Source organism: Eretmochelys imbricata, chromosome 15, assembly GCF_965152235.1.
Source record: "Eretmochelys imbricata isolate rEreImb1 chromosome 15, rEreImb1.hap1, whole genome shotgun sequence".
Taxonomy (NCBI): Eukaryota; Metazoa; Chordata; order Testudines; family Cheloniidae; genus Eretmochelys; species Eretmochelys imbricata.
The window spans coordinates 1,372,621-1,387,779 of NC_135586.1; the positions used below are offsets into that span (position 1 = coordinate 1,372,621).

The 15,159-nt window shown below is 53.3% G+C and overlaps 1 protein-coding gene across 1 annotated transcript in view; it reads right to left on the reverse strand.

Annotated features, from left to right (window-relative positions):
* Positions 1 to 212: 212 nt before the first annotated feature.
* Positions 213 to 15,159, reverse strand: part of CABP7 (calcium binding protein 7) — a 102,676-nt gene continuing 87,729 nt past the window's right edge. The window contains exons 2-5 of the mRNA XM_077835299.1: positions 13,818 to 13,961; positions 5,488 to 5,600; positions 3,143 to 3,296; positions 213 to 340 (exon numbers count right to left, since the gene is read on the reverse strand). Of these exons, the coding sequence (XP_077691425.1) occupies positions 213 to 340; positions 3,143 to 3,296; positions 5,488 to 5,600; positions 13,818 to 13,961 (539 nt within the window). The remainder of the gene's footprint in view (positions 341 to 3,142; positions 3,297 to 5,487; positions 5,601 to 13,817; positions 13,962 to 15,159) is intronic.

A 15,159-nucleotide genomic window follows, 5' to 3' on the forward strand; every position in this document is an offset into this window, starting at 1 on the left:
TCAGCAGACACGATGGCCCCATTTCGGGGAAGGGCGGATGTGGGTGAGGAGTTGGTGGGTGTGCACAGGACACGTTCCATGGAGGAATAGTTTGGTTTTTTCCTCCCCCCTTTGTGTATATATTCTATAATATATATATATATATACATATTTATTTATATATGTCTGTCTGTCTTTGTTCTTCTGCTAAGCAGTCTGTCTGTCTGTCTGGGCTACTTCATCCCGCTCCTCAGCACCTGATTGGCGGCGATCAGCATGACGCTGATGATGAAAGCGATGGCGAAGGCGCAGATGAGGCTCTTCCGGACGCACGTCTGTCGGATTTGCTGGTTTGAGCAGGCTACAGGTGGAAAGGAGAGGAGAGAGGGAGAGGGAGGAAGGGGAGATGCAGGTTAGTTTGGTGTCTTCTGTCACCCCCCAGTCCCAGGTTCATCTCAAAGATTCATCCGCATCCTTCACACACACTGACTTCAGGCAGCCTTCTGCTTCCTTCCATTTGCTCTCCCTGCTTGCAGTCCTGCCTTCTAGGAAGTCCCTGGCATCCCCTACCTGGGATGCTGCAGGTGCGGGAGTCCCAGTGAAGGTTCCCTCCTTGATGCCAGGTGGCTTTGCTGCGAAGCCCTGGCATGGTGCTCTGCCACTTGGCATGCAGAGCGGCAGCTGGCCTGCGAAGCACCCAAGTGGCCTCCTGCTGCATTAACATTCTGAGCAGCCCAGAGGCAGAGTAGAACAGTCACTTTCTTAATTAACATTTTTAAAAAAGGGAGTAATAGGGCTCAGTCTCTCTGGCTGGTGCAGTCGCTGGCTCCTCAGGGAGAGGCATCGGGCAGCATGTAGGCGCCTTTCCTCACCCAGAAGGCCTGTGATGTTGGGTACTTGAAAAAGTCACCATGTTCTAGATGCAAAAGATCCCAATGGTCTCTGCAGTGGATGACCTAGAGACTGTGCTGCTTTCACTAAATCAGCCTTAGTGGGGCAGCAACGTTCACAGTTCATGTGGGTGTGAAACACAGTGACATGGAACATGGTGATCTCCACCAGCCACGTGTGCACAGAACACAATGATCTCTACCAGCCACATGTGCATAGAATGCAGCGATGTCCACCGTGTGTGGATTCTGTATGGAATTGTGACCTCGGTGGTGTACATGTGACTAGCCAGGGTGACATGTCTGTAACATGAAGTATATATGGGCAGAAGGTGGTGACCTCCATGAGATGTGTTTCGAATACGGGGAGCTCAGAAGCTTCCATGTGTACATGTCCAGAATGTGAGGACTTGACATTCTCTTGGGTGTGCTGGTGAATAGGGTGCGGAGGGGTGAGCCACATATTAATCAGCCATATCTGAGGGCCTCACATTGAGAGCAGTAGCCAGGCAATGCAGAGGGATTTACTGCAGCCAATCAGAGCAGATATATTTGCATAATTGTAATATATGTACTCACGATAGTACAAAGCCCTATGCGGTTATTGGCTGACAGTCACGGCATTGTTAGGCAATCAGAACACTGGGATTTGCATACTGTACTGTGACTGATAAATAACTCTACACTCATACAACTCAGAACTCCTCAGCCAGTCAGAGTGCAGGGAATCCCCTAATGAGAGAGGAGTGTACAGTTAGAAATCAGTAAGTGCACTTTAATTCCCTTAGGCAATTACATTGCTGCATGATAAGACCTTACCCTACCATTATCAAAATGCAGCCATCTCTGGGGTGGAACAGGTCAGCTGTCCTTCTAGACATTAGCTTCTGCCATGGTCCCTCTTATTTGTCTCCTCTCTAAACTAAACAGCCCAAGATCCTTTCAATCGCTCCTTGTATGGGATTTTCTCCAGGGCTGCAATCATTTTTGTTATTCCCTGGGCTGATAGGTTGTATACCTCGTCCTGGTTCTAAAAGGGGGAATGTGGGCCTAGGAGACCAAGTAATTAACCTGGCTACACCTGGAGGGTGGGCCAGGCCTTATTAAGGGTGAAACCCAGCTGGGGAAGGAACTGGGTGATGATTATAAAGACAGGAAGCCTGCAGCCATGGGGAAGGGCTGTAGGGAAAGAGGGAAAGGAGCTCAGCAGTCTGGGACCAGAGAGTGGTAAGACCTGTGGGGAATAGGATAGCTCCTGCAGGCTGATGGGGAAGCCTGGGGAGGGGAACCTGGAAGACATAGGTCTGGAGCAAGCCCTTGTGGCCAGCCCTGACCCAAAGGCAGGCACTGGACCTCTGGGAAGAAGCACTGGGTGGTGCTCAGTATTACAAAGATCCCAGAGAGGTGTTGGGGGAGAGGGTTATGGCAGCAAGGAGACCAGGGAGGCAGTGGAAGGTGTTTGAAGGGGGTATTGTGGGGCCCCTTGATGGTGCTATTTAAAAGCCAAACAGACTTGCAGGAATTGGGGGCTAGACAGGCCCCTGGAAAATCTTGGATTTTAAGAGTTTTAAAGAAGTAAAATTTGGGTTCTGTCAGTATTTTGCTGTGATTTCTATAAAGGATGCTGCTTTGCTCTGCTTAGTATGGGTTAACCTAGGATCTATCTCTGCCTTCCTAGCAACAATTTGGGGTCCCTTGAAGAGTGTTTGGGGAGGTAAACATCCCCTCTGCCCTGGTGGTGCTGGTTCTGGTCCTGAGGGCGGATGTGAAAAGGCCATTCAACTCAGACTGCACAAAACCTGCCTGTAGCTCAGAACGCTGGGCAAAACCAAGGTCTCCAAGGAGCCTCACCCAAGCAGGGCCTGACCGTCTCATGCTCCTGGGTCGCCCCCTGACCTGAGGGGCAGAGCCAGGCAGCGGGGAGAGGAACAGCCCAGTGTCCTGTATTCGCACGTGATGCATCACAACAAGCCCACCCGCCTGCTCCCCGCTTCCTCAGACAACTCTGTAGGGGCAAGGTGGCTGATGAGGGCAGATGACAGGGGATCAGGGACTGAAGTATGGTTCGCTCCTTACCATGGTCTGGCTGCTCCAGGCAGCACCAGAGATGGACAGCAAGCTCCTGGATGCTGATTGTAAGCTCCTTGGGGCATGTCGAGTTCCGTGTCTGTTTGGAGTCTAGCACCATGGGGCTTGGGCCATGCTCCTAGGCACTATGGGACCAATAGTGAGCGGCAGCCTGGAGCTGCCAGGGCTGGGGGAGAGTCACTTACGCTCCACGTCGACAGCGCACTCCTCTGCATTGCCCATGTGGCTTTCCTCCTCTGTCATGATGATGTTCTCAATGTCCCTCATGGACAGGTGTTCGCAGAAGGTGTCATAGAGCAACCGCTTCAGCTCATCCACGGTCAGCTTCTGCATGTCGCACTGTGGCGAGGGGAAACAGCACACGGACCCCTCAGGGGGGGATTGCAGGAACCGCGCCATGTCCCGTGATCTCCCCTGGGCATCATGTGATTTCCAGCTGTGTGCCATGGGGAGCAGCGCATGGCATGGCTGTCACTGCTCAGTCACCATCACAGGCCTCTGGTCATGCAGGGAGCATGGCCTCAGCGCAGCAGCCGCTGATCTCACACGGGGCACGGGACTGGCATGTTGCCAGTCGCACCCAGAGAGCACAGGCCTGGCGCCGTGGTCCCCAAAACCTGGCCGCCATGCAGCATGTGTGGTGTCATGGCTGTCATGTGACCTCACCATTGAGGGCAGGGACACATTGAGTCCCATGCGGGCAGTGGGGCGGAAGGGGAGCCAGGGGAGGCCCACAGGGTGGTTGACAAGCATGATGGCAATGTCACAAATAGGCAGCTGCCAGAGTGGAGGATGGAGCAAACACTGGACTGTTGTGCGGTAGAACGCATCCCACCTGCCCCTAGTCACACTGACACTAGGAGCTCTTTGCTCCTATAGGGCTGGAGTCAGGGGCCCTGAGTCCAGTTTTCCCATCTGGGCCCTGACTCTCCCCTTTTTAGGAGTTAAAGCAGCACAAAGAGGAAACCCCGCAACCAGGAAAATGCAAACTAACCCTTGCCCTGGGTTCTGCAGTGTGAGCGTGCACCAGGCGTGATGTGTCCAAGGAGAGCTGATGAGCCACCCCGAGGAGAGGCTCCTGGAGATGCTAAAGATGGGCAAATTGGGCTCCTGGGGAACAGTGCAAATCAGAAAGAGGCCAGGATGTACCCTTCCATAACCCCCCTGAGACCAACGGGGCTGGGCCAAAGGTGGGGTTGATCCAGAGGCAGCAAGTGACAGCTGCTCATGTCAAAACAAAGCTAAGCCACATTAAAGAAGAGGCTCCCCTAAGCAGGGCCGGCTCTACCGTTTTTGCCGCCCCAAGCAGTGAAAAAGCCTGTTGCCGCCACGGCCGGCAGGAGAGAGAGAAGCTGCATCCGAATTGCCTCGGCCGCGGAAACTCTGCCGCCCCTTCCTGACTGCCGCCCCATGCACCCGCTTGGAACCCCGGTGCCTGGAGCCGGCCCTGCCCCTAAGATGCTTCTCTCCTGAGCAAGGGAGGTGTGGGCGTGAGGCGGTCCCAGGGCTTGCTCCTTCACTTCTCTGGTTACAGAATGGAGGTGTGGCTTTCCAGAAAGGAGGCGGGGTCAAGGCCAACTCCCTCCCACTCCCAGGATCCCTTCCAAGAACAGCAAGTGGGGTTTGTAGCAGACGCAGGTGCTGGGGTGGGTGGGGGTGGGCTCGTTGGTGGGGGGCGTGGGGTGGGGGGTCAGTGCTCTTTGTGGGGGCTCTCTGGCTGGGCTTATGGCAGTTGTCAGTGCAGCGTCTGTGAAACACAACCCGTGCCGCCCCGTGTCACCACTAGGGGCTCCCTATGACCAGGCGTGGACGGGGCAGTCACGGCAGAGTCTGCGGAGCGCGCTGCCGTAACAGGGCGCATCCGGGGTGTGGACGATGCGCTGACGCTGGCCGCCAGCGGCTGGTGTATGCAGGGGGGAGCTGGCTGTTGAGGGTCCAGGTGCGTGGAGCTGAGGGGCCAGGGCGGTCACACACCTTGTGGGGCACAAGGCTGCGGCGTGTCCATGCTGCCGGCACCACGGGCAGGGTGGGAGCAGCGGGGTCAGCGTCGGCTCCCCAGGGAGGCACATGAGCATTCCTTGGGCACGTCCTGCCTCCGGCCGCGTTCCCTTTATCCCTCCTCGCCCCCTCGGGCTGTCGGCCTCCCTGATCGCATGGACCCCCTCAGCTGCCCCTCGGTGCTCTTTGGAATAGAGAGGGTCCACATCGGAGCCTGCTGTGGTTGGTACAGGCAGTGGCTGTTTGCTGGGGCCCCCGTAAATGAGGAACTTCCATGGGTGCTGTCCTACCAGGTTCTCTCCTCTGTATGGTGCATCTGCCCCGCCCCCAGCACTGGCTGCTCCTTCCATGGCAGATCCCCAGGGACCTGGGGGGAGAACAGGGAGCAGTCTGTACTTCTAGGCCTGGAGTAACTTTGGGATCTGCTCTCCCTCTGTGTCCATGATTCTCCCACCCCAGGTTTGGGGATCTAAGTGGAGGCGTCAGGGCGAAGGCAGGGTGTGGAGAGGACCATGGATGGGGCACCAGCTACCTTCCAGAAGACGGTGTCGAAGTCTGTGCCATGGAACTTCTCAGGGATCCCCGAGGTGGAGAGCTTGGGCCCCAGTAACGTCACAAACTCCTCAAAATCCACCTGCCCGTCCCCTGGGAAAGAAAGAGGCACAAGTTACCTCCCCTGGTGCAGGTGGGACACTCATTGGAACTCTATCTTCTCTCCCCCTTTGGTGCCGTGTGTATACGTTTTCCAGCCAAACCCAAACTGATTTCAGCCCAAACTGGAACATTGTTTTCAATTAAAAGTTGAATTTCCTGCTGAGAACATCGACAAAACGATTTTCCCATGTTGTCAAACTGTCGGGGGGTAGGGGAGAGGGAGAGGGGGAGGGGTCCCCTGTTTTCTGACCCATGCTAATGGTTTGCTCTGGGGGGTGGCAATCAGAGACCTCCTGGGGCTGCTGATCCAGGGGCTCCATCTCTGGCATGGGGACATGGCCAGTGTGATTCGCTGGGGGGCATCCTGCCCGTTCCCCAGGCCTCGATGGAGAGATCCACCCCTGCCCCCTCAGTGCTGTCTCTTCCCATGAACCACCAGCAGGGGGCACCAGCACTAGAGGCCTGTGGGAAAATGGGAACAGGCCAAATCCCTCCCCAGCCCCTCCCCCACCACAAGTCCTATGGGACCCAATAGCTATGGATGAGGGACTGAAGAGGAGAGAGACAGAGGGTGGTAAAGGGAGAATGGGATAAAAGGAAATTGCAAGAGAATCAGGTGTGGGGGCAGGGGAGACTGGTCCTGAGCAGAGAGAGATGCTGGGGTACGTGGAAACGAGGGCCTGATTTGCATTGCCCAACACCTAGACCTGTGCAAAGGGGCATGAAATGCTCCCGGTCAGACTGAGTAGCTTTTCCCACCCACTCGGTGCTGGTGTTGGTGAGAATCAGGCCCAGGGCTGGGAGCAGTGGAGACAGGGACTTGCAGAAAGGCAGCAGATCGTGTGTCCTAAAGAAAATATGCTGAACTTGGATGAAAGAGCGAGGAGCTCAGGGCTCAACAGCCAACAAGCACTCTGTGGGGGCAGCCCGGGGGCTGCGAGGCAGGAGCCCAGCCGGAGACGGGCAGTGAGATTTGGGCGGGCGAGAGGTTGGCACGGTTTGAACAGAAAGGTTAATTTTCAATGAAAAACTGGCACTTTTCCCGGATTGAGTCGTTTTTTCAAGAAAAATTATTGACACTGTCAAACTATTATTTGTGTTGAGGTAGCATCTCAGAGCCCCGGCCCTGGCCTGGCCCCCGATGTGCGAAGCGTTGGTCAGACCCAGAGCAAAGGGCAGTCCCTGCCCCAAGCGCTTACAATCGGAAGTAAATCTTCTGGGGTTTGTTTTCAAAAAAGCTCCTGCCCGTCCCTCCTCCCCGATATTTTGGGTCGAAATGTTTTACCAAAGATTAATTTTTTGATAACCATGTCTGTGGTGTTTTCAATATTCAATTTAAAATAAATACAACATTTTGCATAGATGAAAAATGGGTCAGTTTTGAACCCTTCAAACAGCTCTGAAGTTCTGACGAGCCGGAACTCTGCCCAGTGGCTTTTGTGCCCCCTGTCGCCCGGCTCAGAGGACGCGGTGCGTGGGAATGCTCTCTTGCACAGTTCACCCAGGAGGGTGGGCTGCTTGGGCCAAACACTGATTTCCAAATGCAGCCCTGTTAACGGGCCAGATACAGTCTCTGGGTTGGTGCTAGGGAGTCCCCCACTGATCAGCACAGCACAGAGCATCCATGCCATTGCATAGCAAGATCTGTGGCAGCTGGGAGGGGCAGGTGGCCTGGGGGACAGAGGCAGGGATAGTGTGAGCCACACAGGCACTATGGATTAAACCCTCAGCACCTGGTGAGTTCGTGTGAGCATGAGCTCTTGCCTATCATGTGGCTCGAAGGGTAAGCGAGAAGGAGAGAGCGTGATGCAGAGGAGATGTTAAGAGATGACAGGCAGAAAGATGGGAGGGAAACAGAATGGGGTGAAGGAGAGAGAGAGAGAGATAAAGAGGACAGAGAAAAAGGAAGAGAGAACAACCCAAGTGAGAGAGACATGAGCAGAGGAGATAGGGAATGATCTCAGCTGGAGATGACCCTCTGCTCATCTTGTGAGAACACTTGATCGCCATCCTCTTTTTAGAGTAACAGCCGTGTTAGTCTGTATTCGCAAAAAGGAAAGGAGTACTTGTGGCACCTTAGAGACTAACCAATTTATTTGAGCATAAGCTTTCGTGAGCTACAGCTCACTTCATCGAATGCATATTGTGGAAAGTGTAGAAGATCTTTTTATACACACAAAGCATGAAAAAATACCTCCCCCCACCCCACTCTCCTGCTGGTAATAGCTTATCCTCTTTTTAACAGCCCTTAACTTATTTGAAGAATGTTATCAGGTCCCTCCTCAGTCCTCTTTTCTCCAGACTAAACACAGCCCATTTTTAAACCTTCGCTCACATGTCAGGTTTGCTAAACCTTTGATCATTTCTGTAGCTCTCCTACCTGCCTGTACTTTAGACATGTCCCCAGGACACAGGCACTGGATCAGACTGGCAGAGACCCTGATGTTTTTTTGCCTTCCTCTGGGGCATGGGTCACTTGCAGGTTTAAAACCAGTGTAAATGGTGAACTCTCTGTAATGTGAAGTCTTTAAATCATGATTTGAGGACTTCGGTAACTCAGCCAGAGGTTAGGGGTCTGTTACAGCAGTGGGAGGGTGGGGCTCTGTGGCCTGTGATATGCAGGAGGTCAGATTTAGGTGATCATGATGGTTCCTTCTGGCCTTAGAGTCTCAGAGTCACAGTAACTGTGCAAAAGCCTCTGATTGGCTCTCCCCCCGCTGCCACAGAGCAAGCAGGTATGGAGGTCCTATTAGGGGAATGTGCTTGTGGGCTCATGCAGCAGGAAGGCCAATATCCTGGAGACTTGTAGGCAGCAAGACAGGGCTACAGCCTCCTTCCGGGACTCGTTAATATCCATCCCAGAGATCTGGGGCCTGTGCCAGCAGAGCTGGCAGCCTCTGGGAAATTATTAGGGGATGCCAGCATTAATTCTCTCCTTTATACGGATAGCTTCCTTCAGCTGTCACTGAGAGCAGGGCCCTCCCCAGAACTGCAGCCCGCCAGCAGGGTCAGACCCTAAGAGGACACTCAGACAAAAACCCAAAGATTGAAGGGCTCCCTGAACCGTTGCCAGCAAAGGTCAACAAGAAACTCTGATCCCACCTCCTTGCTGAGGTTCTGAGACACAAGGAAAGGGCTGAGCTGGAGAGCAGAGCCTGGAGCAGATGGCGCGCTCCTGTGACATTGCCGGTGGTGAGCTGGGGATCAGAACCTGGGGAGGGGTTACCAGGGAAGGTGGGACAGCCGAGCTCTAGGGATGCTGCGGGAGGAGTGCTACTAGAAGGGGATGGGAAGCTGGAACACCTGTATGTTTAACCAGGCCAGAAAGGAAAGATGTTAGCTAATGAGGCCGAGTCTTCTAGGAACAGAGCAGTGTTTAAAACTATCCCCTCCCGATTGTAGCAACCTGCATGGAACTTGGAGGGAGGAGCACAGGGTGCAGGAGGGAAGAGTGTGGATACCCCACAAAGTCAGTCTGTGTGCACATGGCTGAAATGATCTTTCTAAATCATCCTCTTAGTAAAGAGCCAGTGTGAAGGGAACCTCTCAATCCCTGTACAAGCCCGATGAGGCAGGAAACAGAACACCGCAAATGCAGGGAGTTCAATTTCCGAACCTATCTCAGGGGGCCAGGAACATTCCCAGGTTGTGTGTGTGTGTGGGGGGGCGGGAATCAGGCATGGCAGACCAGTGCCACGCTTCCTGAGCATGGTCCTCTTCCACATGGTCGGGAAGCCTTTAAAGAGGCTGGTGGGTGTTGGAAATGGAGCAGCTGCCCTCTCTGGAATCAGGTGTCTGTTCTATACCAGCAGGCCTAGCTCTCCAGTGCTCAAGGGGCCATGCATCACCACAAACAAAGCTTTGTGACAAGTCTGTCCCACTGGACAAAGACCTTGCGGATAGGGGGCAGGGTGGCTGGCTTGGGGGGGGGGCTTTGGAGGGGGCCTATGTGAAATGAGTTGGGATCTCACAAAACCACCTCCACAACTGGCTTAATTGGCCTTGTTGATGGCATTCTGAGCAGGGAGAGAATGATGTTTGGAGACTGAACTTCCCTCTCTCCCAGGACTGGACCCCTACAGGGCAGGGCTGACCCACATTGGTGGGGTAGGGCAGAGGGGTGCTTGCCCTGCATTTGTCTGTTCTGTACCTGTCCTGTGAATAAAGAGAACTTTGGTCTCCAGTGCTGGCACTAAAAATTAATGATGGAGGGAGATGGTGACCTGGCAGTTTTGCCTGAAGGGCTTTTTAAAGTTAGGAACCCCCCACCGTCCAATAAATTAACATGCTGTTTAAGGTCCGAGATCAGTAAAAGAGCGACAGGTGCAGATTTTAAAGTGATCAAATGACTGTAGACCCATCTCTGATCTCCATCACTCTGTGGAGCTGCTCCAGATAATACCCATGTCAGCGAGTCCAAAGTCCAGCCCATTTTGTGGAAAAACAAAGGGACTGATTCGGTCTCTTGCCCCAGTGTCTAAATGCTGCTGTGCTGATGCATAGGGGATGAAACTGTGCAGCAAGGGGCTGGGGGAGGAGGCCTGCAATGCAGGGATGGTGCAGAGTTGCCATACCCAGCCTTATACAGTGCCCATTGCAAGCCCTGGCATGGAGGGAGCATCTCCATAGCTCACCCCTCCATAAGGATTCTGCTCTGCTGCAGGCACTGCATAGGCAGCACTTGGGAGGGTTCCATAAATTAGAGCACCCCTTGGGCTGCTCTAATTTCTGGTGGGGGCCACAGAGCCCCTGGAGCAGCCCAGAACCTCAAAGCCATCTTGGATGCCCCTTCTGAAGGCCCAGCACAGACTCTCACCCCAAGTCCCTCCTTTATTTACTTGCCAGGGTGTGGTATATATGCAATAGGCATACATCTCGCTAGCAGTCTTTATGTTGCTGTTGGTCTTGGTAACATTATCATCTATTGCAAGGAAACAAATCCAGCAGTTCTGGATCTCAGGCCTAAGGCTCTCTGATCCCCTCCAGCTCTCACTGGGCTACATGATACCATCTGCGATCATACCGCTGCCCACGAGGCTGCACTGACAGAAGCAGAGCCGATCAAAGCCAGTGCAGCAGAGCTGAGCTGGGGCCTTGACACCTAGCTCTTCCCAGCCTTTGAGAAACAGGCTGCAAATTAGTAGTCACACCAGAATGTTAAATTCCACTAAACAAAGCTCACATATCATCACAGCCGACATGATGATGATGATGATGATGAATATTTATACTAAGTATTTATAGTGCATTGTAGAGGTACCCAGCTCCTTACAAAGGCAGAGATATTCTCTACCCCTCCTAACACAGATGAGAGAAGCAATGGCCCAGGAGGAGAGGGAGGGGGAAGTATTTTTGGAAGAGGTGGGTTTTAGGGGGAGACTTGAAGTAGGTGAGAGGTTCATGGTGAGAGGCCCTGCCAAGGTTACAGGGCAGCAGGGTAGAAGGTGGGCAGGAAGGTGAGGGGATTGGGAGGAGACCTGGGAGTGGCTTGGAAAGCAGAAGACAAGGTCAGAGATGTAGGAGGTGCCACAGGGCTTGGGAGACGCTGAGTCTGTTGCACTAAAGGGAGCTGATGAGGGTTTCTGGGAAGGATGAAGGTGGCCTGAGAGGCAGCATGGTGAATAGTCTGGAGGGGAGGAGGTCACAGTGAGACTGGGAGGGAGGGCAAAGGCTCATCCATAAAGCAAGCCCAGACTCATGACACAGTGCTGTCTGGTGCCAGGGGTTCTGATAACAACCAGTTAGATAAGGGAAAGTAATGGATCCTTCATGGCAGAAGAGACAGGACTTAACTGTAATGAGTTCAAGGGAATTCTTTTACAAGGCTGCTGGGCACAGACACCCACTGGAGTTCTCTCTGGTTCTGCACCTCCCAGCCCACACTGCCCAGGGTCGCCACACAGGGTCTCCCGATGTCCTGGCCTGGACTCTCCTGTCACAGGAGGGACTGCTGACTCCACTCCGGGTCCAGTTTGAGAGGTGTGGGAGGGAGAGATGGTGTCACAGGAAACCGAGATCAAAATGCACTCTGGTTCCAATGTTACGCTGGCTGACTCCCTAAATGGGCACCGTCCACGTGCACGCACACAGATATTTGCGTTTTCCTCATATCCTTGTTACCAAGAGCACTTTAGATGATTAAATCTGAAAGGGTTTATTGAAATCTAATTTATTGTTCACTGTTCATGTTGCTTATTTTTTCACTGCACTCAGCTTTGACAGCGAAATGACTGTCGGCTGGTCAATTTCACTTCTGGGGCTGACCATAGCACTGTGATGTTTTTGTTCCCCATGCTGCAGGGGAAGGTGTCATTTAAAACTGCTTTCAGTAAAAAAAATTCCTATGGATGGAAGAGCCCTGTACAGGGCTCAGCAGGGGGTTTGAACCCTAAGCCTTCAGATTAGCGCTCCGTCGCTTGAACTAAAGGAGCGATATCGTCACCTGGTAGCAGTAGTAGGCTGCTTTTCCTGTGATGGGCACGTCCCGGAAGGCACTGCGGTACACACATTTCCACGTCTCACACAAATCTAAATACTGGGCCTATAACCAGCTGCCGTCCACCTTTTTAACAAATGTTTAAAATGTAACAGGGCAAGAAGGATCAGGTGCTTGCAATGAGGAGATGGCAGCAAAAATGGAAACTAACTAGAGAAAAGGAGCAGCCCCTGGAATGTGGATCAGCTGCATTTCCTTTCCCACTGGCCCAGGTCCTCCAAGACAGGAGCTGGCGAGCTGACAGCATAGCTCCATCTCTGCTGCGGCAGAGGGCAGAGGCAGCGTGAGGGGCTACGGAGGAAGGTAGCTCTGGCAGCATATCCATCCCATACTCGGACAGTTGCAGTCACACTCACACACCTGAGCATATTTCATTGAGCTGTTGCCTTTTACAGCAGAGAGATTAGATCCATTCCCAAAGAAAATATTCTTGATAGCTGGCAACATCAAATCTGTGATCGCTTTGGCAATGTGGCTTGCATCAGAGTCACACCAGCGAGACAGCGGAGTGCAGGAAGACAGAATGGAGCAGCACAGGAGAGAGGGAGAGAGATAAAGGAGGAGGAGAATGATAAGGGGTACAATTACCCGCTGCAGGGTATGTGTCAATGAGAGTTACTTGGCGGGGGGGGGGGGGTAATGAGGGACCCTGAGAGGTGGCCAGGGAGCCATGAGAGATGGAGCCAGTGAATGGGGGGGGGGAGGGGTTGGGGCTGAGATAAAGTGAAAGATGAAGAGGTGGTGGGAGAGGGAGCTGGAGAGAAACCCAAAATGAGAAAGACAATGTGAAAGAAAGCTAACCGGAGAGAGACGACAGCAATGGTAGGAGAGGGAGTGAGGAATTCAGTGGAGAGAGCAAAGGGACACTCTGGCAGAGTGGGGTTTGCTTGGGGTAATGGGATTGTGACAGTATGGGGTCATGGGGAGCAGGCTGAGCTGGGTAGATTGCGATCCCACACAGGGGGGCTGGAACAATTTGTATAGAGGGGGGCTGAGAGCCCTGGAACCAAACTGTAAACCCTGGATATAATGGAAACCACTGCAAGCCAGGAGGTGCAGCAGCCTCCCCAGAATCCCTAGTTCCAGCACCTGTGACTCCATTTCTGTGGTCTGTGACTCTCCCTGCTGGCTGAGATGCTGCAGGTACCCAGACCCCAGCGAGGCAGTGAGATGTCCTGCCTGGATAGGGAGTCAGAATGGGCTACCCAGGAGGGCTTTCCTGGCCCTGCCATCTCTGCTCCTCTGGGCTGGAGTCACCCCACGGACACAGGAAGATAGCATCCAGGAAGGGGGGAGTCACCCCCAGGAGGCAGGCAGTGTTTCTGCCATCCCTGTCCCTGGGAGGGCGTCCCCTAGCCTCCCTGGCCACACCCTCTCCCAGTCCAGCCATGCTCACTCCTGGGGAAGTGCTGGCCTCTTGTGACAGGCCTGGTTTGCTGCCTCCCCTGCTGGGCTTTCTGCTTTGCACACCAGGTCCATGCCTAGCCCCATGTACTAAGAGCAGGGGTGCTGGGGACCAGAGACATTGCCCTCCAAAGAGAACAGGGGATGGGGCTGAAAGAGGGAGAGAGGATGGAGTAGGAAGGAATGTGGGAGAAGTCTCAAGGGAATGAGGGGCAGGCCTGTCACAGGGGTGGGTCCCAGGAAGGTCCTAGGGTCTGAGGGTCAGTGCCACACCCAGGGGCAGAAGAGACAGGAGAGGTGAGACTTACCATCCATGTCCAGCCGCTGGATGATGACCTCCAGCTCCACCTCATTGGGCATGTAGCCCAGAGAGCGCATGGCTGTGCCCAGCTCCTGCTTAGAGATGAAGCCATTCCCATCCCGGTCAAACACTTTGAAGGCTTCCCGGATCTCTGTGGAGAGGGAGGGGAGTGAGTGAGCCTGGCAGCCAGGTTGCCCCTTCACCCACCTGAGCCCTGGGGATTTGACTCCCAGGAGGTGGTACAGACAGGGGTCCTATTCACCCCACCCCCTCGGCATGGCAGTGACTCTCACTGGGAATGTCTGTTGTCTTGTAGGGGTGGGATCTTCAGCTGGAAATGTGCTGCTTAAACTCACAGCATTATCTGTCGAGAGTCCTTTTCCGGCACCAGTCCCTGAGCACCTCACGATCTCTAACAGGTTTGTCCTCACATGTTCCCAGGAGGCAGAGCAGAGCTATTATCCCCAGAGCACAGATGAGAAACTGGGGCAGAGAGACCAAAGCCCAGAGCCTCTAAGGTATTTAGATGCCTAATTTTCATGGTGATTAATAGAAGTTAGGTGCCTAAACACCTATTTGTTGAAAAATAACCAATCTTAAAAATAGCTTTTTCAGGCACAATCTCACTGGCTCTGGCCTAATGACGTTGTTACAGTGATGTCTGGAGAGTGGCTCATTCCCTGGTGTTTCAGTGTGTTCACTACACCATGTCAACCGCCAGCTTCAGCCCACTGGCTGCAGCCCTTTGAAAGCATCTTGTTGCTGTTCAGTGGCTTCATTTCCAATAACCATGGAGCGGAGTCATCCCTGTTGTGTTTGCACCCTGGGTATTTACTGAGTTCTGAGTGAGTGCATGTCTAAAAAAGGGTTATGTGAATGTTCCAACTGTGAGCATCACACACCCCCTAGGTTTGGGAGGAACCTCTCACTCCAGACCCACCTGCTTGAGTTGCAGGGAACAAGGTAGAAAAATTCTACCAATTTAGAATCATAGGGTTAGGAGGGTCCACAAGGGTCATCTAGTCTAATCCCCTGCCAAGATGCAAGAGTTGTATCTAAACCACCCAAGACAGATGGCTCCAGCCTCCTCTTGAAAACCTTCAGGGAAGGAGCTTCCACAACCTTCCTAGGCAGTCTGTTCCATTGTCCTGCTGTTCTTACAGGTACAGAGTTTTTCCTGAGATTTCTTCTAAATCTGCTCTGCTGTAGTTTGAATCCATTGCCTCTTGTCCTGCCCTCTGTGGCAAGAGAGGACAACTTTTCTCCATCTTTTTTATGGCAGCCTTTCAAGTATTTGAGGACTGCTATAATGTCCTCCCTTAATCTTCTCTTTTCCAAACTAAATGTAA